The sequence below is a fragment of the Denticeps clupeoides genome, chromosome 8 (assembly GCF_900700375.1).
Source record: "Denticeps clupeoides chromosome 8, fDenClu1.1, whole genome shotgun sequence".
In the NCBI taxonomy this organism is placed as follows: Eukaryota; Metazoa; Chordata; class Actinopteri; order Clupeiformes; family Denticipitidae; genus Denticeps; species Denticeps clupeoides.
This window is the reverse complement of record NC_041714.1, coordinates 16,153,702-16,181,069: the sequence shown is the minus strand read 5'-3', so window position 1 is coordinate 16,181,069 and position 27,368 is coordinate 16,153,702. Positions and strand designations below refer to the sequence as shown.

At 45.1% G+C, this 27,368-nt stretch overlaps 2 protein-coding genes across 2 annotated transcripts; one reads left to right on the top strand and one right to left on the bottom strand.

Moving 5' to 3' along the window:
• The first annotated feature begins 728 nt into the window (after nucleotides 1–728).
• Nucleotides 729–14,747, top strand: cavin1b (caveolae associated protein 1b). Its single transcript, XM_028990026.1, has 2 exons — nucleotides 729–1,495; nucleotides 12,794–14,747. The coding sequence occupies exons 1-2, from the start codon at nucleotides 983–985 to the stop codon at nucleotides 13,637–13,639; spliced, it is 1,359 nt and encodes a 452-aa protein (XP_028845859.1). The 5' UTR covers nucleotides 729–982; the 3' UTR covers nucleotides 13,640–14,747.
• A 1,132-nt stretch (nucleotides 14,748–15,879) lies between these two features.
• On the bottom strand, nucleotides 15,880–21,596 carry syt5b (synaptotagmin Vb). The gene is made up of 9 exons (XM_028988954.1): nucleotides 21,481–21,596; nucleotides 19,941–20,108; nucleotides 19,287–19,468; nucleotides 19,105–19,203; nucleotides 18,849–19,016; nucleotides 18,207–18,374; nucleotides 18,010–18,127; nucleotides 17,120–17,253; nucleotides 15,880–17,027 (listed from the first exon to the last, which is right to left on the bottom strand). Exons 2-9 carry the CDS (start codon nucleotides 20,101–20,103, stop codon nucleotides 16,818–16,820), a joined length of 1,242 nt encoding a protein of 413 aa, XP_028844787.1. The 5' UTR covers nucleotides 20,104–20,108; nucleotides 21,481–21,596; the 3' UTR covers nucleotides 15,880–16,817.
• Nucleotides 21,597–27,368: the final 5,772 nt, after the last annotated feature.

Genomic DNA, 27,368 nt, shown 5'->3' with positions numbered 1-27,368 from the left:
CAATAGGACGACATAGTCTCTTTATCTTGACACATAATGTCATTGTTTCATGAAAAGAAGGAAAATGCTTCAGCTAAATCAATATTTGATCAGTGTTTGACATGGGAGGGGTGTTGTTACATTAACAAAAATAGAATAAACAGTAGTTTTGTTTTCTCAGGGTGTCAAAGGCACTAAGGCCCATTTGTGGTTAAATCACCCTTTTGATGATAATCAAATCTTTTAAGGTGCATCAGAAGGCCGAATGATCACAACCTCTCTACTGAATCCAGATGTTGGCTTTTCCAAATATACATTTATATGAACAGACTCAATCTACCACAATCTACACACTTCTGTCTCTCTGTCTTTCTTATCTTTATAAAAAAAAAAAAGTCCATCCATTACTGGCCAATCACCATGGCAACCCCAGTACCACTGCTGTAAACATTCCCATCAGACGCTTTCCCAACATTTCCCTTGCCAGCTCTGTCTCTGAGGGCGCCATGTGGAAAATAATAGAAGGGAAAGATGAATCCTCTGGGATTTATATAAAAAAGGACTTGATTAAGGATTAAAAAACGGAGCCCTGCAGTGCGGGATATATGTTCTGCTGCTGCCTGTGCCTGCATGTGAGTCCCTGCCCTCCTCAGACTGGGCTGGGCCACAGAACTGCCCACCGCTGGGTGGAGTAAAACACACACACACACACACACACACACACACACACCGGCACGGGAGGGGGGAGTGTCCCACTGGTGCTGGAAAAAGGGAGAGAGGAGGTTTTCACAGGGAAGTGTGGCATTCGAGCTCCAGCTTTCATGCTGCACAGAGCCCTCTGATCTGCCTGAATAGAGCAGGACAGAGAGAGAGAGAGAGAGAGAGAGAGAGAGAGGTGTGTCTGACTGAGGGAGACAGCAGAGACAGGGACAAAGTCAGGGAGAACGTCCCGGAGAAAGTTAGAGAAGAAGTTTGTGTGTTGCCTGTGACTTCTGCTTGAGAAATGATGGAGGTGATGGACAACTCAAAACTGCAGCTGGAGCAGCACAAGTTGCTGACGGAGGTCTCGGACGATGAGGTCAACCTGCCCTGCTCTGATGAAGAAGATGAGGTCGTAGCAGCAGCGGCAGACACCACGAAGGAGAGCGCCGGAGAGAAGGGTGAAGACGAGGCGAAGAACGATGGGCAGGTGAACGGCGTGATGGTCCTGGCGCTGCTGGACAAGATCATCGGGGCGGTGGACCAGATCCAGCAGACCCAGGCTGGCCTGGAGGCCCGGCAGCAGGATATGGAACGCTCCGTCACGGGCATCCAGGGCGAACTGACCAAGCTGTCCAAGAGCCACACCACCACGGCCAACTCCGTCAACAAGATGCTGGAGAAGGTGCGCAAGGTGAGCGTGAACGTGAAGACGGTGCGCGGCAACCTGGAGAAGCAGGCGGGGCAGATCAAGAAGCTAGAGAGCAACGAGGCTGAGCTGCTCAAGAGGAGGAACTTCAAAGTCATGATCTACCAGGTAAGAAGTGTGTGTGTGTGTGTGTGTGTGTCTGGCTACAGCTGGCCAAGGGAGGATCCAGGGCAGAACCTCACTGGGGTGGACTGCAAGATTCGGGATGGTGAGCTGATGGTGGCGCGGATGGTGTAAGTAGGTGAGAGGTTAGGCAGGGGATTCCATGCGTGTAAGGGGTGAGTGCTGAGAGAGGAGACCCTGAGGGGTGTGGTCCTATGTTCTTTGGGACACCAAGGGGAACCATTGCCAAAGGCTGTCCCCTCCACCAGCACTCAGGAAGTCCGTCTCCAGGGGAATTTCTTAACACCGACAACATTGGAAAATCTGACACTCATCATTGATTCTATAATTTCGATGGCTTCCTCACATAAACTTATTCCGCTGTTAAGAGTCAGTCCAGCCACAGCAGCTGTTCAGATGTATGGTGGGGAGGCTCTTCCCAGGGAAATATAAAAGGTGTTAATGCCTGTAGTTGTCAGCGGGGGCCTCAAAAGCGCAGAGGTCTTTTAGGGTTAACCCATAAAAACCTGCCAGCGGTGCCACCGCTTGTAAGTGTGATAAACAGTTATAATTTTACTACTGAGCATGTTATTAAAAAAAAAAAAAAGGTGTAGAAAAGCGAGACAATGACACAAACACAAAATACATGCTTCTGGGCTTATTCTGCCCCAGAGATCTGTCTCCATGCACGGATATGAAATGGAAACGTAACGTGCCTTTACATGCAGGCATCGGGAATCCATTTGCAGCCCGCGCCTCTACCTTCTTAAAATAAAAGGCAGAGTTCGATATTTGTGTTAAAAAACTTTATTTATTTATGTATTTCCCAGTTTGGTTTTGTTAGAAATAAAGTTGTGGTTAAGGAAAGGCGGAGCGAGCGATGGAAAGAGATGGAGTGCATGAGTGGCAGATGAGTGTTTTTTTTTTTTGTTGCACAGACTGGACCTCTGTAGTTAGTTGTGCTTTTTTTAGGCTCCGATGCTGTAATGTCTAATGGCTTGCAGCTTTGCACAGTGGCGAAGAACATTCAGAGTTTCCACACTGAGTCAGAGGCCCGCCTCTTTCAGCAACTACGCTTACACACACACACACACACGCACATAAACGTAAAGGTGTATATCCTATTATAAGAGTGACCAGATCCAGTCCATATCAGGGCTCTGTTTGGCCAAACTCCTGCTTTGGTTTGTTTCATTAATTGAACGACTAATCCGGATGCAACATGCATGAATAGAAGAGACTGGCTGATAGATTGATACGGAGAGAGTCTTCCGCCCATACTTTGTCTGTATTTGTGAATATAAATCTTTCGGATGTGGTAAGAGGAGTACAACTGTGGCGTCTGTGTAGCTGATAGTGACAAAGACATATAAAAAAATGATTCTCGACCCTGGAAATTCAGAAACTTTAAACTAGTGGGTAGTGCAACGTATTGCTTAACTTCATCCAGCATCCTCTGCTACTGATTATACTCGGTTCCATTTAACCCAAACTGGGTCATTCTCCAGCTCTGTGGTAATGTCTATAATGAGCCTGGCCTGTTCCAACGCTGGAACTGATAAAGCAGCGGTGGGATTTTTTTCGGTTGTTTGTTAGTTACTCATTATAATAGATATCATGTGTATTGTGGGAGGGTGTGAGGGGCTCATATCTGACAGAATTCTTGACAACTCCCAAATAGCTGAGACGCCGCTGTTACCACCGAGCACAGGAACGCATAGATCTTCCTAAACATAAACATACAGTACAAGCAGAGAAATAAACCAATGTCGCCAGCACCACAGCAGTCTGGTGTCCTTTTTTGTGGGTGAGTGTGTGTGTATGTGTTCCGGAGATGGGTGGGTGGGGACACCATGGGTGGCTCAACAGGAGGGGAGGTCAGACGATGGCCAGAGCCTTATGAAATGAAGACTATGGGTGACCATGCCTCTGTCCGTGCGCAGTATAAATTTCACAATGTGCTGTTTTCAGCGCCTGGCACTTTTAGAATGGAGGAGTAGAATCTGTAAAAATGTCGAGGGTCACAAGGAAAGAAATTCCGGAAAGGATCCCCCAACCTAGCACTGGTCCAACCTAACCCATATGAAAGGCATTCCTGAGACTGCGAGAACACTGCAGGGCACGCCCTCACACCCCTGCTGTCAGGGGTCTGCTTTACTTACATACATGTACACACTCACACACACACACACACACACAACAAACTTCTGCTGTTGCATGCAAGGACACAAAATTTCAAAATGCTTAAACACTCACATAAATATATTTGCATATACATACATATTATATTTATATGTGTGTGAATTCTGTATGGACGTCTGCATTAAAATTCTGCCCAATCTAAACTGAGCACAAACACACACAGACACGCACATTTTCTCAATTACACACACAAGTAAGCGAACGCAGCAGGAGTGCTTTGTAGTCTTCTGGAACATGGTTGTTTATCTTCCCTGCACAAGTATTACGAGTGGCTGCAGACCCTCGATACCCACTGCAGCTGGACAGGTGTGGTGTTTTCCTGTCTCTCTCTCTCACTCTCTCTCTCTCCCTCTGTCTATCTCCTGCATCTCGCGGCCTTGGCCGGTTCCCTCCCGAGGTCCTTGAGTGAGTGCTGAGCCCCGCCGAGGGCCGGGGACTTCCTGCCATCAGTTCAAAAGCAGATGTGCAGGTGATCTGGCCTTCTTCTGGCCCAGCAGGCTGCCAAAACCGCAGGCTGCCCTGCATCATGTGTTGCTAATAACGGACAAAAGATTATAAGTATAAATACTCCGTTTTTACAATATTACTGGCTTCTGAACACATGTGTACATTTCAGAACCCGGGGATTGATTCCCAAAAGCGTGGTTAAACTGAAGGAGCATACTTTACCTAGTAAGATGAACCTGAACTTTAATAATCCTCCTCCGCTTATTAAATATTTCAGGTCTGCAGTAGGAGGTCTTCTGAGCTCAATCGCCTTTTCTATCCCTCAAGTCTCCCCAGGGTTTTTTTTTATTGTCATATTTTAAGTAGCACTATGGTTACCTTCAAGAGCACCTCCATCAAGCTGAATAAAAGTTCATCAACTTTATATTTCATCGTTTTCAGACATATAAAGGCAACACAGGGTCTTGTTTGTTGTATCTGTTATCAGAGGTTTATTCTTTCTTTTTTTAAACTTTTGAGCGCAGAAAACAAGTGCGTAAGCAAAAGAAAGTAATAACGAGCTCTCTGTACTGCAGCAAACGTCCTGGGGCGTGGCACTGTAATGAATAGCAGCAGATCGTCTGATTCACTGCAGAGGAATCCCCCGTTCCTGCACTCCCACCTCCTGCAGCTATCACGCTCCATTCCTCCGTCCATCCCAGCCGCTCCCATCTCCGCACACCGACCCACCGCCTTTTCAGTCGTTTCTTTCCTTCTTATTATTTCATTTGTGCTTCGCTTTGATGTTGCACTCAGCCATACTGTCTTCTGTGGTAGGGGGTGGTAGTAGCCTAGTGGGTAACACACTCGTCTACAAACCAGAAGACCCGGGTTCAAATCCCACTTACTACCATTGTGTCCCTGAGCAAGACACTTAACCCTAAGTGTCTCCAGGGGGGGACTGTCCCTGGAACTACTGATTGTAAGTCGCTCTGGATAAGGGCGTCTGATAAATGCTGTAAATGTAAATGTTCTGTGTCTCAATGGGAAATCATGTATCATTCTCTGCCGCCCTATTACATTTGCACTCATGACACAAAATGTAATGTGATGGGGCAGTGGGTGGCCCAGCGGTTAAGGAAGCGGCCCCGTAACCACAAGGTTGCCGATCTTCAAATGGACCATTATGGACACGTAATCTAGACCATGACACTGACTTCATCCTGGACTTCTCCAACCCTACAACTGTAGGACTTATTATTATATCATCCCCAACCCTGCACTGACACCATTTGCAGGCTCACTCTATCCTGGAAGGGGGTCCCTCTCTGTATCACTCCTTCCCAAGGTTTCTTCCTTTCTTTTTTTTCTCTCTCCTAGAGTTTTTTTTGTGTGGAGTTTTTCCTTGTGTGCAGAAGGGTCAAGTGTGGGGGGTGTCAACTGTAGGGCCTGTCAAAGCCCATTGAGACATACTGTATGTGATTTTGGGCTATATAAGAAATAAATGTTGTTGTTGTTGTTGTTGTTGCCGGTTCGAATCCCGGTCTGCCAAGGTGCCACTGAGGTGCCACTGAGCAAAGCACTGTCCCCACACACTGCTCCCCGGGCGCCAGTCCTGGCTGCCCACTGCTCACCATGGGTGATGGTTAAAAGCAGAGAAGAAATTTCCTTCCGGATTAATAAAGTATAACAAAACGGTGCTCTATCCGCTCTTCACATTACGCGCTGTTCTCAAAATGTTGAAACATTATTCACTCCAGACTCGTTCATTGCTAGTTGTAATGTGGGCACAACACTGGAACACTGGCTAATGTGATGCTCCATGGTACTAATACTAATGTGCGACTCAGCTGGATCATGGCTGAGCTTTTTACTTGCCAGGAAACTACTGTCCTGTAATATGGGCGAGGTGAACGTTACCTCCCAATCCAGCTTGTATGTGTGAATATGAATATCATTTTAAGGGGAACGTTAAGTGGTGTGTGTTTATAACAGCTTACTAAGCATGCACAGCCAGCCTCTTTATAACTGCGTCAACGCTGCATCTTTGGACTGCGTCAACGCTGCATCTTTCCTCCAGGAAAGGGAACGTTGCGGGTTTTCTGGTGCGGCCGCGCTGTTCTCCGTTCTCTTTGAGTGTGCCGGCGGCGGATAATGTGCGCCGCGCTAGCAGGCAACAGATGTACTTTATCTGCCCAGCTAATTCTTTCTGCTCAGTGCAGCCATATATGGCAGCGCTGCATGAATTCTTGACTCGTCCACGTCACCCACAGCACAATTTGTCTAACAATGCTGTTGGGGAGCGCGCTGGGTTTGGAGAGCTTCGTCTGCTGGTGTGTTTGGTCCCTGCAATTAGTCATGTATGTTTGGACCGGACCAAAGGAAACAGCGGGAATGTTAACCGGTTGCCGTGCTACACACATGCACACATAGAATTGTAAGACGTGGAAGAGACGGAGGCTGGGCGCTCTAAAAATAGCTCAGTCGCATTCTTGTTTGGCTGAGCAAGGGGAAGAGACTCTCGCTGGCTAATTTTCCTGTGTTGGGTTTGCCTGCGTTTGGCGACGGGTTCCCTCCGTCAGACCAGACCGCTGGTCTGGAAAGGGTCCCTGCGGTCTGGGTTATGTGAAGTGTATCGCTTGGCCCGTTCTCCTTCTGCTAAGCTCAGTCGGTCCGGCACCTCCCAGCTTTTTCCATGTTCGTCTATCTAAACGAAGAGTGATGTCCAGGATGAAAATCCTCTCGTGTTTGTGAGGTCGATCGCGGGGCTGGCCCTCATCACCGGCGTACCGGGTACTGCACCGCGGGCCTGCCTGGAGGATGTGCTGGCGTTCCACGCGGTCATAAATCTCCCCTGCCAACACAGGCCGCACCTCCCCATTGTTATTGGAAAGAGTAGCAGTGCGGCGCCATGGCAACATGATTGTCACCGTCGGCAGAGTTCTAAATCAGCCGGGCAAAAGGGTGCAGGGGCGCTGGGCAAGGGCAGAATGGTGGAGACTTTAACAGTCAATCTTCTGCTGATTGGACATCGAACCTTTTGATTGATAAATTCAGTGCCGTGGAGCATTTTAATTACAGTCTAACTTTGCAACCATGCTTTGAGCTGACCTCTGGGCACTGCACATCCTCACCTTTGATTAGAAGACATTTCGTAATTTCATTTAAAGTTCATGACGTTTAACCGCTAACTGTAAGTATCAGTCTTGAATGATTTTGAGCCAACCTATAAAATTGCGATGTTTCATGCATTCATATGATCCATTATTGCACAGTCATATCTTTTGGTTTAGAGTTCAAAAATATAAATAGTAGTGTGGTGTTAGTATTAAGGATGTTGATGGGGATAACATCTGCATTTTCACATTACAGAATTTAAAAAATATATGACAAATATTTGTTCATTTAATTGCTGAGAATTAAATTGTTGAACAGGGTCAGTGCTTGCAGGCCTGTAGAAATCTGTTCCTCAACACAACATGACCTGATTTTTGTGTAGAAATTGGTGATGGGTGAAAAGCCGGTCCTGGCAGTGACCTTCAAATAGCTTTTCATGAGAGTAACTAATTAGTTCCCCTTTAGCCATAAAAGTGACAGATAAGTGACAGATTTTTTGAGCAAACACCTCAAAGACCTGTAAATCACATGCGGTTTGCCCTCTGCATTCGATTTAATAAACTGTGTGTCCAGTTCAAGCCTCCTGCCTGGGATTCTTGTACAGGCTACAGTCCAGAGACGCCTGGCACTGTTGCTACAACCCTTGTCGTTGCCATGGCACCCACTGTTTCCACGTTGCTATGGAATTTGACGGGGCCGTGTGGTTTTTAACTTGTGACATCACGGGACTCTGGCCTGAAGAAGTGGTTTTATTCACAGAGTGAGAGGAACCTTCTCTCTTTCTCTCTCTGTCTCTCAAACACACACACACACACACACACACACACTTACAACGGGCCCGGCCTTACTGGTACACCAGCATACCATAACTTTATATAGCCAACTGTTTCTCTCCCGCGCTGTCCCAGTCCGGTGATTAAATAGGCACAAATATCCTGGAAAAGAGCAGCTGCTCTCCCCGTCTCCCCTGGGTCTTGTCCGCTGCACGCACTCCCCCGTCTCCATCTCCATCGCTACAAGTGTTCGACAGGAACGCTAACGTGAACAACGAAATTCCTCCGGCTCCTAAATCAGACCTCATCTGTTCTAATTCATGCCTGTGATTAATCATCATGTGCGTCCAGTGGCGTAATCACAGTCACAAAGGCCTCCTTCTTTCATTAAAATCATGGGATGTTAGTGGGGACGCCTGGGCGCTGGGAGGACGGGATTCTCTGCTAAACCACAGAGACAGTCATGTCATAGGGGCTTCATTTGAGCGTCTAGAAAAAAAACGAAGGAAGAACAGAAACAGCCTGAGCCTGGGGGCTCATTGTGTGACTTCGGGCTTCAGGGGATGCGGGGAGGAGGGAAACAGATAGAGAAAGAGAGAGGAATTTCACACACATTTTCCTGGCCCTCCTCCCCCTGCACTGAATGGTTATGTAAGGACAGCGGAGGATTCCCTGGGATACGTACGTGGTGGTACATTCCCTGGAAAATCCCCCCATTTTTTCCTCTGGCCGCGGGTGGGGCGCCGGCGGAGGCTGGAGGGTGGGGCCGTTCTGAGGGGATTCTCTCCATCGCGGTGGTGACGCCGGCAGCAGAGGCAGACAGCTGTGAAAGGGCTTCACACACACCCAGCTGAAGAGCCCCTCTGTGTGGCGGTGGAAGGCTGTGGGACGCCAGAGACCCCCCCCACCGGAACCGTCCCCTAACGCGGTCCTCTGGTTGGTCAAACCCCCTTCAAATACAGGCACAACACTAAACATAAATCCATCACCTTTCACATGGTTAATCAAAACAAATCACACAGTAGGACATAAGAAAACTGTATTAAGAAAAAGATATAAATTATATGGAAAATGGAAAACGATCTGTGGATGAGACAGAGGGAGGAGAGTTTCTGCTGACTGGCTGGACTCAAAGCCAGCTGATCTCAGCATGAAGCCCTATTCAAGCCCCTGACTCACATTGTACTACCACTACACACACACACACACACCTGTCTGGACAAACGGCATGGTTTATTGCATTCTACATACACATCTCACCAATCTGAAACGTCTTTCTCTCATGTTTATCTCAGCCCCCCTCCACACACACACACACACACACACACAAACACACGGTTTTTGGTTGGCCAGAGACCAGTGAGAGTGGCTGTTCTGTAAACACACCAAAGACAGCTTCACTTTTCCATGATCCATGAGTCAGACTTCACCACACACCCCGAAGGGAGAGAGGGAGGAAAAGAAGGGAGGGGAGAAGTGTGTGTGTTTGTGTGTGTGTGTGTGTGTGTGTGTGTGTGTGTGTGTGCATAAAGGATACATTCTTACTCATGGCGTTATACACTAGCAGCTGATAGAGAGTTGGGCAGAACTTTTTGGAAGAACCTTTTGGTTTCACGACCCATGAGCTGTGAAAAAAAGGAATTCTGCAGAGAGGCATTGCCCAGAGTTCACTTTGCTCTCTCCATAAAATCCATTACTTTAGAGAGCTTCCTATAATTACAGTTGTATATGACCACACAGCTGTGGTCACCAAACTTTTTCTTACGTCAGAGTATGTCAGTGGCATTACGGTAAAAAAGCATTTCATGATTTATTCATTCTTAGCTGTTTATATTTTACTTTGCCATTATGTCATATTCTATGGGAAATAACTATAAATAACTATATGAAATAAAGAAACTTGTTTAAGCATTTCAACAAGTTCAGCATTTCATGCAGTAAATTAGTAATCCGTGATTCATAGAGAGATTATAAAAAAGGGAATCTGTAATTACTCAATACGTTTTTGCACTCAGTTTTGTATGGCAGGGCAGTGCAGTGGTGCAGCATGAAGCCTTCAAAATTATGAGTTCGACTTCGAGCTCCAACATAGTGTGTGCAAAAACGACAGGACTGCCCAGACTAACCTTCTAGTTAGAAACAGCGTCCAAAAAGCAACACCAATGGCCAAAAGTGTATTAAATGTATTTAAGCGTTGATGTAGGAATGGCATACATTTTCCAAATCTTTAAGTGGGCCACCGGTGAGCCATTTTTTGGGGATGACTAGATGTAAAACCATTAAAGTCTGTTCTTTTGGTTGCATTTGGACACAGTTTATGACAACTCTCCTAGTCAGTTTGAGAGTCGCTGATTTGTGGCAAGATGCGAGACGAAACACGGAAGTGTATTTCCACTGGAAACTTCCCTTTTCACAGACTTCATGAGCAAACAAACATCCACGCACACACACAGACGTTCTCCACAAGCTGTCCCTTCCTGTCCACTTGAGGCTTTTTACAGAACAATGTGACATTAGAAGATGGGCGGGACCTTGGGGATGAGAGCCAGTCACGCTCTCACCTCCTGTTCCAGCTGCCATGCTCCTTAAGGATGCTGCACATTAAACTCCAGTGACCTCTGACCTTCAGCATTTAAACTGTTATCAGTCTTGGCATGGGTTACTTGTTCTCATGTCATAATGCCCTGAAATAACCAAAATTCATGTCCAGTTCACATTCCTCTCCTTAGTTTTATTTATGGTGCATAAGGCAGCGTTTCGGTTTTAGTTGCAGCATCTCCATTTCAATCTACAAATCAAAAATAACACAAAATCCATGTTTATTAAAACAGGCCAGGAAATATGATTGACAGGGCTGGCACAGAGATTTTCAAAAACCTTCCGTCGATGCGTACACCACCAGGTGTAACAAGGCGAGGCTGATATCGTTTGACATCTCATCTCTTAAAAGCCCTGGCAGCACGTCTGGGTGCTGTGAGTCCAGCTTTGATGTGCAAGTCCAAGCAGATGGATTTCCATCCATAAAAGTGTGGTGTGAAACCACAATATCAGGCCTCCACAGGCCCACTTCCCCCCCTACTAGCCAGGACGTATTTGATTTTTCCCCCTGCAGACCTCTTTTGTTTTAAGCCCCCAGCCATTCCAAAACACAAGGAAGGAGGGTAAGATGTGGTGAGGGGAGAACAATGTGCCTCACCAGAGCGCTGCGATGACTCAACCCAGAGCCCCGATGGAAAAAATGCTTCCTCCACAAACAAGCCCATGCATTGTGGCGCGCTTGGGGAACAAAACACGCACACGGGAAAAGCTGGGGCTTCCGCTCCTGGAATCCAGGGAATGATGGAGCAGGAGGGAGGGTGGGCGGGGTAAAGGTGGAAAAGGGAAGTGCAAGGAAAGAATGGAGGAAAACAAAGAAACAGCATGTTCTGCTATTCTGGAACATAATCGCCATTCAAGGTGCCGTTGTTTGCATTTTGTCCTTGGTTATTGCTACGGTGTGTCTGTGTAAAGCCATGAACACAGAACGTCTCCGAAAACTACATATTTCTTATCCCCGTACTCAGATCTTCTTGCATCTGGATGATTTTCAGCGGTACAAAAAGACATGCAAATCAGGTGAATTGTGGTGCATATTTGTTCCCACCCCAAATACTTCAGCAGTGAACATCAACCTCGACTTGAATAATGGACGAGGGATTCGATGGATGTATCATGTGAGAAGTGAAAAAGAGTGCAAGCATAAATGTGCCGGTGTGGTACATTTCCAGTGACGGCACAGGGCCATTCTCCTGTTGCCAAGTCTGTGCCAAACATCGTAAAGAATAGGATGGCACTTTATGACGCTGCAAGGACAAGTATAAGGCAGGGATGTGTGGAGCTGCACCAGATTTTATTTGTGCTCTAATGCGGTAAAGACCTTGGCACGGAACACTGGAAGCAGGTCTGTGTGAGTCACTCTCAACAGGAGCGAGGGGTCCTCCGAACAATAGGGCCATTAAGCATGTACTCACCGGGAGGCTGATTGTTTTTGGCAGCACTTGTGTGAAACACACGGAACGGGGAGGGGGAGGCTATGTTGAAGAACTTTAGAGGACAGGGATCGTTAATCTCTTCTTAAGCCCCAAGCAGGCAAGACATTGGAAAAAGCAGTGGTGAGTGATGACAGAGTGGAAATAAGGAGACAGGTATGTAGCTGTGGCCCAGGTGATGATAAACGAAGCCAATTCTGAGCCATTTTGACATAACTTCTAGCATCTTCTAGTGTCTAGGGCCAAATGTAACAATCATGCCACTTGAAACTCCAATGAAAAATCTACTACAGCTTCCTTCATATTTGACAATAGTAATTTCCTGACTATGAGTGACATGGAAGACAATGTCAACATTAATGGCACTATGACATGATAGCAAGTAGCTATACCTAGATAGCAAGCTCCTCCAGGCAAACACTCAAAACTAGGCATTTTATTTTCATCTGTATTTGTGGGGCAGTGGTGGTCAAGTGGCCATAATCAATGGGTTGCGGTTCAAATCCCAAACCGCCAAGTGAAACCACTGAGGTGCCACTGATCGAGGTACCCTCCCCACACACTGCTCCCCGGGCGCTCCCCTGGTGATGGATTAAACGCAGGGCTCTCATTTTGTTGTGTTTACCATGTGCTGTGCATCATAATGACAATCACTTCACGTTCACTTTATGAAAATATAGGAGATGTGATGTTGTGAAACATGCCTCTTGAATTAAATGATCTCCTCCTGACTGAACTGCTTGCTGTCCTGTTTGCAGGATGAGGTGAAGCTCCCGTCAAAGCTGAGTGTGTCCAAGTCCATGAAAGTGTCAGAAGGCGTGGAAGGAGAGGGAAGCCAGGAGCTGAAAGCAACAGTGGAGGAGGGAAGTGAGGATACAGGGGAAAAGGCCCATCTGGACCTATCTTCTGATGAGGAGGAGGTGGAGATTGAGGAGACAGTGGAGGAGACACGTGCGGAGCGCATCAAACGCAGCAGCCTGCAACGTGTCCAGAACATCAAGACAGTCTTTTCCAAGGAGAAGATGGAGAAGACCAAGCAGAAGACCAAAGAGAACCTAGAGAAAACTCGCATGAAGACTAAAGAAAATCTGGAGAAGACCAAGCAGAAAACCAAAGAGAACCTTGAGAAGACCAAGCAGAAGACCAAAGAGAATCTAGAAAAGACCCGTCAGAAGACCAGGGAGAATCTGGAGAAGACACGTCTGAACATTGAAAAGAAGATGGGGAAACTTGGCACCCGGATGTCAGTGAACCCTGACCGCAAGGCAAAGATGCAGTCTTCCAAGGACAAGGTGAAAAAGTCCTTCACGCCCGACCACACCATCTATGCCCGGTCCAAAACCGCTGTATATAAGGTGCCTCCCTTCACCTTCCACGTGAAGAAGATCCGAGAAGGAAAGGTGGAGGTGCAGGGCACGGAGATGGTGGAGGTGTCTGGCGAGACTGAGGAAGTGGAGGTAGATGGTGAGGAGGAGGAGGAGGAGGTGGGCGAGATGGGGGAGATGCTGACGGAGGACAGCCCAGAGATGCAGGCCCTGATGGAGATGGCCGAGGACTGTGACGTGGCAGTCGGCGACCATGACCTGGACAGAGACAGTGACTAGATTCCTCCATGCAGAATATAGGGTTAGGGTGGTGGGTGGAAAACTGTATCCTGGAATGGGGTGGGAGATAAGATGATGGTGAAAGTTAAATTACCAGCATGGCAATACAGATTAAGAGGTTAGTTGATTAGTGAGTTGGAATGTTAACCTTACCAGAGAAAGGAAATGTGGTTTCAAAGTGATGTGGTGCTTTAACGAAAGATTTCATAACGAAAGATGATTTTTTTTTTCTTGCATTTGACGTACACAAATAGAGTTAATCTTCAACTGATTTCACACTGCATGTGGCCACCTTTGTATATTCTGTGTTGATGGTGAATCCGGGCAGGGCAAGACCAATGGGTACTTTCATGTGCCCATATTATCAGATGAAGGTTTCTTACAATTTTCAACTCTATTCATTATATCATGTGTTTCTTGCTTATTAATATTACATTGGGACCATCGAATGGTGATCAGATGATTTCCCCGTGCATGACATATTGCCCTTTTTGTGCTTGCCAAGCTAGCAGTATTGGTATTATTGCGCCTCCTTGTGGCCACGCCTGGTAGTTGATCTAAAGACAAGATCAACGAAAGGAACCGAACTACTGAATGTAGGCCCTGTTTCCGTGACTTTAATGTAAGATGACCTTTTAGCAAAATCCCATACATCTGAAGATGGTCACCCTGCTCTCATCTGCAAGACTGCGCTCACAGCCAATGGTCACGATGCACTCAGCACAGTTCCTCTTTTAAAGCAGAAGAGATGTTAAGCTAATGAGGGAGTGCCTGCGAAACACAGGAGCCATTTGAGGAGAAAATACATTTCTGTAGTTTACACTTTTAAATGTAAATCTTTATACAGTATCAATGTGAATCAGTGCGACCATATACCAAAGCTTTTCCACGTTTCCATCAGCGAGTCTTCATACTGTTTTTTTTTTTTTTTGCTTAAATAATAAAAATCCAATTAACAACAAACACTTTTAAGATGTTTCATGTTGCTTGTAATGTCTTTTCTGCCTTAATTACACATCACTTAATGCATACAAAACGTTCTCATTTAATGATGACACATTGCCTAACCACTAATATTTTAATAAAAATCAATGGGAATCACAACAAATTTGTAGTCCTTCATGTTTTTTGTAGTCTTTTATGTTGACACTGCTTCATCTCTAATCTAAAAAAAGAATAATGTCACAGATGGCCTGTGCAGACACATGAACTGAATTAGGAAGGAATGAGATTTAGAGAAGCAACTGAATTGTCCTACTGTTGCCATTAAAAATAGAAAAATAGGTTAGTGAGAGTGAAACACAGCACAATGTGACACAACAAAATGTGTCCACTGCTTTTAACCATCACCCTTGGTGAGCAGTGGGCATCCATGACAGGCACCCGGGGAGCAGTGTGTGGGGACGGTGCTTTGCTCAGTGGCACCTTGCCGGACCGGGATTCAAACCGGCACCCTTCTGATTACAGGGCCGCTTCCTTAACCACTAGGCCACCACTGTCCCCCTAGATCCACAGCTGTCACTAATGCGGGACATTAGTCATCACAGCAATCAAACAGTTTGTATAATTGGAAGCTCCTCTATTTCGTATATCAAAAGGATCTTTGGTCTTCAGGTCCCTTCACAGATCTGCTGTTTGAAATCAGGTTGAGGCACTAAGAAATCATTTTTAAGAACTTATCACTTTCTGCATGTCTTTTTTGTGATTTCATGATGGATATGTTGGCTCAGGCGTTTCATATGAATCAAATGGTAAATACAAAAAAACAAATCTCAAACAAAAGAGTGTTTCAGGTATGCAACGTCACCAATTCGCCGTTCATGAATTATCTCATACTTTGCATGAAGGAAATGAACCACAATCATGAACCATCATCCTGTTATGGCCATAATCCAAATGCTGCAGGGGCTCTTGCAGTTAAACCCAATAGTTGATCTGCTCTCATTATAGCAGAAATGGCCTGAAAAATGTCTATCTGTGGAAAACACAGCTGGTCTATGTAGCTGACCGAAGGGGAAGCATTGCATTCTATACTTTAAAAATCATTTCACAGACCCGTATCCTCATGTATATGACCTGATGTACTTGGACTACATTTGCTGGCAAATACTCTATGATTGTTGTCTTGTAAAATGCATTATCTTATGTGCTAATATAGGCTAGTATTCACTTCATAGTTGGATCAATACCTTTCAGAATACAAAAAAAAGAGTGTACAGGAACTAGCATAAAAAGTCACGCACTGGAATCAAAACTTTATTCAAGTCCATCAAGTAGCTGCAATGCTGAACAAAGGGTCTGAGAACATCAAACTCAATCAAGATATTCATTGTGAACTACTCATTGTGTACAAACGTTAGCATCATCGCAGAGGAAATACTTTTGGTTAAATCATGCTAGAACAAGAAGTCACTAGGCGTAGAAATCTTCTGTTACCTTAACAAAATTTTACAGATTACATATTCTATAATCCACGAGCTAAATCCTATGGATTATGAAGGATGCTACATACAAAATGTCAAAGTACTCAGACACACACAAATCATCAGAAAAGATCACACACACTCATGCATAAAGCACACACACATGCAGCAGCATCATGAAAACGGTCACATGCATCGGGAGTTAAAATACCACCACAAATGTTAACAGAAACAGCATTTTATCACATTCTGGTTGGTGAGAAAAACTGAGGTCTTTGTCGAAATGCGGGTTGGCAGTTGAACTACGCCTCATCCCGATATCGTGTGCAGTCATTATGAATGTAAAAAATGATTCATTACGCCAGAGTGCGAAATTAACAGCCTAATAAGCGAGGGAACTTCATACCAATGTGGACCAACAAAGCCCGTCGACTTCCAGTTCAGGGCGCAATTCATTTGCACTTTGCACACACAAAGGGATTAGGCTATTTGCCATTCAATCAACGTTGCTGCTTAGCTGATTGACGCTTATTTGATTGGTGGAGATGGGGCTCCTGGATTAGCCTGTACGGTGAGCAGGTGTCTGTGCACTTTGCTTATCAGACTGAAAACCAATCAGCGTGATGCGATCCTGGGATTGCAGATCCAGGTCTAAACAGGGCAATTGCTACAGGACAGACAGAGGTAGTGCGAACTGAAGGAGGGTTCATGCTGGGAGCACCGGGAAGGACAATTTTTTTTATCGACAGCATGCCTTAGCGATGTGGTGCCTTGAGAGCGGCTTCCACCTCCTCCTCAGGCAGAAGGGTGTGCCACTGGGCCACGGGACGGCGAGGATTGGCCAACATATCGGACCAGTGGCGCAGGCCGACCCCAGTGGCACCAAAGCCAATGAAAACTTTGCCAATGGCATCATTGCTCCCCAACTTGTCATAATCATAGACTGTGATGAGCACCTGGACTTTCTGCGGCAAAACAAAAGAGGGAGAATGACGTCACGCACATTTGAATTTTCATTTATATCTTTTACAAAAGCTATAGAGGCAAAAAAACTGACCTGTATTTGCTCAAAGGGAATCTCAAAGCTGAAACTTTCATTAAAGTATGGGTTCAGCGTGTTCTTCTTTACCGTCGTCTTCTTCTTCTTTAGACGCTTACCGTTATGCTGCAGCACAATTTTCACAAAAGGATCTGCAGCGGAAAACAATAAATCAAAAAAGTTTGACGCCAGTCATGAAATTATTCTATTATTTTTCATTATAATTTATCTTACACAGAATATGCAATGAAAACTAATTACCAGAATGTAATTTGTCACAATCCAACAGCACTTTATTAACAAGATTCATTAATAACAGTTTATATGCCCTGCAGAAATGGACAATATTATGAATTTTTGACCACCTATATACAATACAGGCCAAAAGTTTGGACACACCTTCTCATTCAATGTGTTTTCTTTATTTTCATGATCATTTATTTTGGTAGATTCTCACTGAAGGCATCAAAACTATGAATGAACACATGTGGAGTTATGTACTTAACAAAAAGTGGAGACCTGGCCTCCACAGTCACCGGACCTGAACCCAGTCGAGATGGTTTGGGGTGAGCTGGACCGCAGAGTGAAGGCAAAGGGACCAACAAGTGCTAAACACCTCTGGGAACTCCTTCAAGACTGTTTTCAGGTGACGACCTCTTGAAGCTCATCGAGAGAATGCCAAGAGTGTGCAAAGCATAAATCAGAGCAAAGGGCGGCTATTTTGAAGTACATAACTCCACATGTGTTCATTCATAGTTTTGATGCTGTCAGTGAGAATCTACCAATGTAAATGGTCATGAAAATAAAGAAAACACATTGAATGAGAAGGTGTGTCCAAACTTTTGGCCTGTACTGTATATATGAACAGTTGTACAGTTGATGGTTTAGACCTAGAACAGGAAAATTACCCGATAATCCACCGACGTCCATCTTCTTCAGGTTTTTGGCTTCCATTATGTTGATGGTGAGCTTGCCTGCTGTGGGCACGTAGCGCAGGGAGATGCAAATATCGCCCAGCTTTTCTTGCTAGAAAACAAGTCATAAAGACAATCAGCAAAAGGGCCGCTTTATTGCGGTTTAATGAGAAATGCGGCTTGGCGGGAACCTCTTCCTTCTCGGCACTCTCCAGGTCTCTCCACTCATGCAGTGGCTGGCCCAGGTCTACGCTGTTCATGGGAATGTTGATCTGTCCGATGACGTCATGCTTCCCGAAGCGGTCGAAGTCAAACACCTGCAGCACCAGGGTCTTCCCGCCCAGCTCAGCGTACGGGATCTGAAGAAGTAGGCGCAGTCAGTAAGGTGCAATTAACGCGCTACGGTCGTTAGTTAATAGGTTTTGGTTTTCCAGAGCGAACGGTGATCCCTTTTACTTCCACCACCATGGGAGGGTTAACCATGTGAGGGAGATGTGTACAAAAAGACATTTTATACCACACGGATCTCACAAAATGTCACAAAACAGCAACATTTGTTAATGTCTTCAGGGATACCTTGAAGGCTGTCAATCAGAGAACGAGACAAACTACTGTAGGGAAGCAGAGACTTCTGGGAACTCGGGACGTAACACATGTAGACACATCATCAACACCCTGGAACATGAACACAAGCTGCTACAGAGACACAGGTTGAGAAAGAGAGAGAGAAACAACAAAAAGTAGCTAAACACACGACTATAGACGCCATGTCAGGGAAAAAAGACGACAGACATTCCCACACAGACCGCCAAAAAAAAGCACACGCAGAGAACCTTAAACATGAACGTCTCGTTGAAAACGGGGCACAGGTTCTTGCGCTGGACTTTGGTCTCGAATTTCTTCTTCTTGTCAGGAAGCAGGTAGACTTTAACGTAGGGGTCTGAAGTGCCACCGATGTCCATGGCAGGCAGGTCCTGACCTTGCAGGACTCCCACAATCAACTGCGGAGGAGCACAAGGGTTCACCGGTTAACGGGAAGTGCGAGATGATTGCGAGACTGAAGCTCCAGAGGCGACTCTTTAACTGCACCTGAGATTCGGTGAAGTTGTAGTCCAAAGAAAATTCCAGCTTTCCCAAGTTCTCCTGTTCTTCCTTCTGTTCCTCTCCTTCTGGCTTCTCCCCCTCCTCCTGCACGGAAATAATCAGAGCACGTATTCCATGCATCTTCTCGTGCCACAGGCTAAGTTTGGGCGCTTCTCCTCTCGCCTCACCTTCTGTGCTCCGTCACCCTCCCCCTGTTCGTCACCCTTTCTCCGGCGGCCGCCCGCCTTGCGCTCTCTCGCCTTCTTGGACTTCTTCTTCTTTCCCAAGCATTTTTTGAAGATGCAGAAGATGAAGCAACCCACCAAGGCCAGCACCACCACGACTATGGCTCCTACAGCCCACATGGGCACTGCAGGTGGACATCAGTCATTAGCAATGGCGACCAGATGATTCCCTCAAAGTTATCAGGGAGCTGTAGGCACATTTAGATTTTTTCCCAGATTTCAGAAAAGACACACACTGTCTGACTGGCTGGGGGACCGGGGAATCGTTTGCAAAAAAAAAAAAAAACATAAAAAATCCTCAATGCTGCAGTGTTAGATATGTGCACTCTGTTACCTAGTAACTGTGATGGAGAATGGAGGGCTAACGAGAAAAGAGGAAAACCGGCGAAAATGGATGCATTACTGTGGCGGACAGCTTACGGAAAAAAACAGTGCACATACACAAGACAGGATTTTTTAAAAAAAGTGCCTTAACCTTGATTCCTGTACAATTAACATTTATAAATGCATTAATAACAAACGTTAAGGACGTTGAAATTATACAATGAAACAGCTTTAAAACGGCTCTTTAATTAACACATAATTGACTGAACTCACGAGACATGTGTGTCAGCTCGTTCATGAACTTGGTCTTCATGTTCTCAAAGTTGTGGTGGTGATGGTGGGAAGGTGGCGGCGGGTGGCTGGGCTCGGGTTCCGACTCCGATTTGGACAGTTCGACCGCACGGCGAACGCGTGCGCCCAGATGGACCACTCTCATCTTTGCTGGAACACAAGGGAAGGAGCAGAACTGTTAAAGAACCCTCTGTGTTCTAATATCTCCAACCAATTATTACCCCATGAATATATTGATAACAGTCTTACATTTACATTTACAGCATTTATCAGACGCCCTAAGGGTGCTAGTAGCCTAGTGGGTAACACATGCACCTATGAACCAGAAGACCCAGGTTCAAATCCCACTTACTACCATTGTGTCCCTGAGCAAGTGTCTCCAGGGGGACTGTCCCTGTAACTACTGGTTGTAAGTCGCTCTGGATAAGGGCGTCTGGTAAATGCTGTAAATGTAAATGTCTTATACTGATCACAGCAGCACGGAGTTCATGATGGATTTGCTGGTGCGTTTGTTTCTGGGAATGCTGGGAAAATGTCTTCATCTGTCTTCATCTGCTCGTCCCTGGTGTTTTGACACCACACTGTAATATAGCACGTGCTCACACATGTGCCTGTACTGTACTTGTGTCTGCACCACCACTACTACTACCCTAGTGCTTCCTGCGTAAAGTTGAGCTCATGAACCCCCCCCTCCGGGCCAGATGCCCAGCACGGCTGACCCTAATCCCTTCAGCCCATCCCACCCGGCTCTGAGCCCACCGTGCCTCTTCCATCTCCCTCTTACGCTTTTTCCCATTGACACGTAACAAGATTATAGTGAAAATTAATCCAAAAGCTCAGAGTCAACGCTTAAGTAGACAAGGGAAGCCCGGCCCCCTCCTCCTCCCCAGACCACCCACTCAAGTCACGGATTCCAGCCATCATCCAGCCCCTCTTTCCCTCTCTGTCCGTCCGTCTGTCAGTCTGGGAAGGGATTGTGTCACTTCGATGGGCTGTGCCCACTGGGTTAATGCGAGTTGGAAACCAGCCAGCCAAGAATTCTCACTTTTCCAACGTTAAAACTGTAGATAAATATACTAAAAGAAAAGAAAAAGTTTCTATATATATTTTTTTTTACAATAATTGCATGTGAAATACTGGTCTTTCATATAAAACGCCGAATATGAAATATTGATAGGTGAAATTTTCCTGGACAGTCACAGTAAACACGTCCAAGAAACATTTACAAAAATTGATGCATATAATGAAGACATGTACGCGTTCTGTCTCATATTTTGTCTCATATTTATATAAAATGAGAATAAAAAATCCCTATCTGATGCAGGAAAATGTGCAGAGGAAGCAACAGGTCGATTTATGTGTGTGTGTCCCCTCCCCACCGCACGAATAACGATCCCGTCCTCAGCTGCGGTCGGATTTATCGATTCTGATTACCAAAATGCGACATTTGCATACGCGCATACGCATAATTACAGTGACACCGACACGCACGACCGACACGAGCAGCGTCTCCGGTCCTTACCCGACAGCGTTTATCCCCGCCACTCCCGGATTTATTACCGATCGCCCGGCGACGCGGAAAAAACAACTCGGCTGTGGCGCGATAATCGAGCTGGGGGGGCGAGAGAGCTAGAGAGGGGGGGGGGGCTTTCTGTCTGGCCACTAAAAAAAAAAAAAAACCGTCACCAAATCACCAAAGCGACGCGCGACTTTAATCCACCCGACCCCACCCACCCAACCCCCCCCGTCATATAGTCCCCGTTATAAATCCCGCGCGTCTCCACTTTCCGTCCTTGCGCGCGTAATTGCGCGCCGGTAATGAGCAGGATACGCGCGTTTTTATGACCAAATATGTTTTAGCAAATATTTCAGACTTTTGTTACGCAAAAAACACATACACAGTCACATGTGAAACATGCATTTATGCTACTGAAAACTCACACACACTTACATGATACACTCACACAGATACGGCTGAAAAGGACGCACACACACTTTTATGAACCACTGAACGGCCCCTCGTAGGTTTTAAAGGGTTCATTAGGACGGTCCGCTTCCCGCCGGATTCCCGATTCCCGTTTTCTTTTTATCAGCCAGCCCATAAAGTGAAGTGCGTCGGCTGCTTAATCCCCGGGATGTAAAGGCATCGTTGCCGTCGTCGTCCAGCCATCTGTGGGAAGGAGAGCGGTTCTCCTGCGCTGGACCACCGGGATTCCCAACCGTCCAACAGTCCTAAGTTCCGGTGTCGAATATGCAGAAGTACGGGCTCTGCGACCTTCAGTCTTGCTGATCGATCAGTGTGTGCGCTGTGGTTCTCCATGTGCCTGTAGAACGTCTCTGCCGTGAGGTGTTTAGTCCAACACCGTCCTGCTGCGGCTTTAAACAGCATTGCTCCCACCAGCACACAGAGAAAGGGAAGTGCAATGGTACTTTTTTTGTACCATTTAAGGCACAACCGTGTACCTGTCATGACCGGAATTTAGAATGATATTTTCATATAAGTATGATGCAGTGGCCTGCAAGGGGCAGCAGGGAGCTGGGGGTTAAAGAGCCACAGACGCGGGGAGAACCTTCAACTCACAGGCTCAGAGTCTTACTCCACTGAGCTTTACGCTTCTGTGTCTGTCTGTCTGTCTGTGAGTTTTTTTTTTTCTGTATATGTATTTTCATGTACTTTCCTTTTGTCCTTTGTTGTGTTTTGCTGCTGTGAAAAAATAACTTACAAACATGAACATGGGAAAATTGGTCAGATCCATCCATTCTATCACTATTGTGCAGCTGAAATCTAGCAATTTACAAGCATTTTTGTTGGTACATTGGGGTTCATCTGGATCGTTTCCGTGTGGTGCAGGTTCGTGGGTCCAACTATGTACTTTCCCAAAATCATGTTGTTTAAAGGTACAACATGGTATCACAAAGGAGCGGTCTTTTTGATGAACAATCAACTGAAAGGAACAGTTTTGTACCCGGAGGTTTAATATTGTTTAAAAGCCAGACATTTCCCCCCCTTCGGAAGGGACGGCATTTTCGTAAACTCTGGTGAACAACTGTTTATGTATTTTGAGTTCTGGCAATCGCCACACGCCTGCGGGTTTGTTTATGTTCTTTATTTAAGTTAAACTGTTTTCGGCCACCGAGCCGCGTTTATGTTTATTTATTGTTTATTAATAAAAACCCCATTCCCAGCATGTCACCCCCGTAAGTCCGTAGACGTGACAATTGTACCCTGTGTGTACCTTTATTTCTCTACGTGTGGGGACGGTGCTTTGCTCAGTGGCACCTTCAAAATCACCAAGCTTCCGATCATGGGTCCGTTACTTTATCTGCTAGACCACCGAATTGGAATGTTGGATTTTTTTCTGATGGGGAACCATCGGTCAATCACAGGAAACATACAAGGGTGGTCTTCTTCATAACATCATCACCTGTGTTTTAATATTCATGTATGCTGCCTGGACAAGCCCTTGGTCAAGGATTTTCTGATTTTTTTAATCTAGAACAATCTGTAAAAGGACCCACTCAGGAGCGGGGCCATGCACTGGACCTTGTTTTAACACGTGTGATATCAGTAGGTAACCTGGAAATTGGAGACGTGGGGTTCTGAGATCATAAGCCTGTCAAGCTGTGTGTTCCTGCTCGGCTCTGCCGTGTTTTAAAACCCAGCCCAGAGTGTAGGAATACTGAGCGAAAATGTAAAAATGATTGTTTGCATGTTTTCTCTTGAAATGGTCCGACAGAACTGGCGGCATTATAAATAGTAATGAATAATAGAAAAAAATCTATTTATTCTACTCTAACCTAATATCTAGTAATTCCCATAACCCCCACCTACTTTTAACACTCTAAATTCCATTCTTAACTCTCAGGCCTCTGCTGAGTCCTGTGAAATTTTTAAGCATTTTTTTAATGGAAAAAGTAGAATGCATTAGGGCCCAGATCATGCCACCACTTGGCCACCAATCGATTGCACCAACTAATATTGCAGTGTTTGACCAATTTAAGCCCGTCTCTCTCTCTCGTTTGTAGAGAAACTTATTTCTGAAATGAAACCCTCAGGTTCCCCCTTAAACTTGATTCCTCCTCGCCTTTAAAAAGAGGCATTCCCAACATTGGGGTAATTTATCATCCATCCCTGTCTGATAAGGGGCAGTGGTGGCCCAAGGGGCAGTGGTGGCCTAACGGTTAAGGAAGCGGCCCCTTAATCAGAAGGTTGCGGTTCAAATCCCGATCCACCAAGGTGCCACTGAGGTGCCACTGAGCAAAGCACTGTCCCCACACACTGCACCCCGGGCGCCACTGCTCACTCAGGGTGATGGGATAAATGCAGAGGACAAATGTAACTGTGTGCACCGTGTGCTGTGCTGCTGTGTATCACTCAGGGTGATGGTATAAATGCAGATGACAAATTTAACTGTGTGCACTGAGTGCTGTGCTGCTGTGTATCACATGTGACAATCACTTCACTTTCACTTTAACAGTAGCCTTGACACTGGTGTGGTGCTCAAACTTTTAAAGCATGCTGATGTTCAACAGGTCTTGACACCGCTGCATTATTTACATTTACATTTGCAGCATTTATCAGATGCCCTTATCCAGAGCGACAATCAGTAGTTACAGGGACAGCCCCCCCTGGAGCAACTCAGGGTTAAGTGTCTTGCTCAGGGACACAATGGTAGTAAGTGGCATTTGAACCTGGGTCTTCTGGTTCATAGGCGAGTGTGTTATTCACTAGGCTACTACCACCCCCATTATCAAGCTTTAGGCCGGTTTCAAAGATACCTTTTATTTCAAAACTTCTTGAAAAGGTTGTTCATGTCCAGCTACAGCCTTTTTTGAACAGAAATGCAATACTGGAAGTTTTTCAGTCTGGGTTTAAATCACATCACAGTACAGAATCAACTCTTAGCAAATGATTCTGTGGAGTCTGTATTACTTGTACTTCTCAATTTAACAGCAGCTTTTGACAATTGATCATGTTATTCTTGCTTCAAGACTGAGCATTGGGTATTAGGGGTCCAGCCCTAAATAGTTCAAATCATATCTGTGTGACAGAAGCCTCTGCATCTGTATTAATGACTCCTTCCTATCTTCAACAGTGCTTCTGTGGGGGGTACCACAGGGCTCCATTCTGGGTCCTCTTTTATTCTCATTGAACTTACTTCCTCTTGGAGCTATTTTTTGAAAACACGTTTCTTTTCATTTCTATGCAGATGACTATCAAGTATACTTTCTACATAATTGTAATAAGCAGTGCTCTATCCAACCTCTCCTCGACTGTCTGACTGATGTCAAGAGGTGGATGGCCTTAAATGGAACTAAATGAGAGTAAGACAGAATGCTTTTTGATAGTGGTTACTCCTGTATTGACCTGCTTCCCTAGCCCCTGATTACAAACCTAGGTGTTAAAATGGACTCAACTCTGAAAATGGATGCACAGTAATGGACTCAACTCTGAAAATGGATGCACAGTTAACAATATTGTAAAATCGTGCGTTTTTCAGCTTAGGCGCCTGACCAAACTCAAGCCAGTCCTTTCCAAACTAAATTTGGAAACAGTTATTCACACTTTCATCACTGAATGGCTTGGCTCCAGCCTATTTGTCAGACCTACTCCATTCTTACACAGGGCCTTTGCAGTGGCCGTCCCACATCTATGGAATGACCTGACAATCGGTGTCAGACACTGTCAGACACTCAATCACTGTGTTTAAATCTCGTTTAAAAACCCTGGCTTGTGTGACCCAGTGTGACGTGGTTCTTGAACGGTGTTCTTATCCAGTGTTTTATGTGGCTTCTTAGGCAGTCCTTTCTTAACTCTTTTAATATGTTGTCTTAAATATTCTGTTTTATTCAACCTCTTGTTTAATTCAGGTTGTTGCATGTTTTCTTTTATTCTGTTTTTCTTTTGTTCTTAATTTTAATGAACTTTTTTAATGTAACTTATTTTTTTATTTTAATGTACAGTACTTTGGTCAGCTCCTTTGTTGTGTTAAAGGGATTCATAAATAATTATGGTATGGTATGCTATGTACCACAGACAGAAAAATAAACTTTTTGTTGGTAAAAGTAATTTTGTCCACAACACACATTCTGAGGACGAAATGACTTTTTTCTGTTGACACAATGCTTTTCGTGGATGACATGAGTTTTTCGTGAAAGTGAAGTGATTGCCATTGTCATACACAGTACAGTACAGCACGGTACCTTGCTCATGGGGACCTTAGTGGCACCTTGACAGTTCGGGATTTGGAGGAATTGACTTTTTGTCTCTAACAGAATGCTTTTCATGGACAAAAAGACATTTTTCATTTGACAACATGCATTTTGTGGACGAAATTACCTTTTGTCCTTGTCAGCATGAATTTCATGGACAAAACCAGTCAACTGTCAACTGGCTATTCTTGCTTTTTATGTTATATTGCTTTTATTTAGCAAACACTGTTTGTTCAGGTACTTGCTATTAGAATATAAAGTTCAGGGAACGTCATAATTTCTCTGCCTGTTTGTCTCCATCAAGTCCAAACGTAACCACCCCAAAACAAAAGCAAGAGGTCATTATAAAGTGAGGACACAAAGCAAGGGGTCATTATAAAGTGAGGATTACTAGAGACGCGCCACTTAATTATACATCTCAGACTGTGTGCTGAGCAGCAATGACGGCGCACTTTGCACCTGTAATATGCTGACGTGCCCTTCAAAAAACTCGGCAATAGTCAGCCTATACTAATCAAACATGCCTATGCTGAGTCAGGGACCCACTTTTATCACAAATACAGTCCATTTTGCAGGGTCCATCCACAAAAGTCTTAAACACCAATACAAACCAGTAAAAAAAAAACCTGTTTACAACTGGTCAAATATTGATTAAGCTTAAGCGTTTGTTGCAGAATTTCCACTTTTTTACTAAAACAATGACATTACATGTCTAAGAGAAAGCAAATCTGTTATCCTATTGTTTTCTAAGTTGGAATACAATATTGTCCACCATCTGCAGGCTTCTGCTTGTAGGAGAGCCTTCATTTTTTTGCGAGAGACCGACACCCAGTTCGTCTACCACATCTCTATATAAACATAAAATTATGTTTATATGCTCCCGGGCGCCTGTCATGGCTGCCCACTGCTCACCAAGGGTGATGGTTAAATGCAGAGGGCGCATTTTGTTGTGTCTTCGTGTGCTGTGCTGCATTGTTTCACAATCACTTCACTTAGCCCCTTCCTGAACAATTCTAGTGTTACTGTTGGGAACATGAAAAACCTTTAAATCAGCTTCCCTACTTTCCTTCATTTGATCATTCTTCCTCACCAAAACTCAGTTTTTCTTGTGTTTGTGAAAAAACACAGATTACAAAAGGAAACTTTATTTGGAATAAATCACACATTTCAATGTTAATGCCAGGATTTAGGGATAAA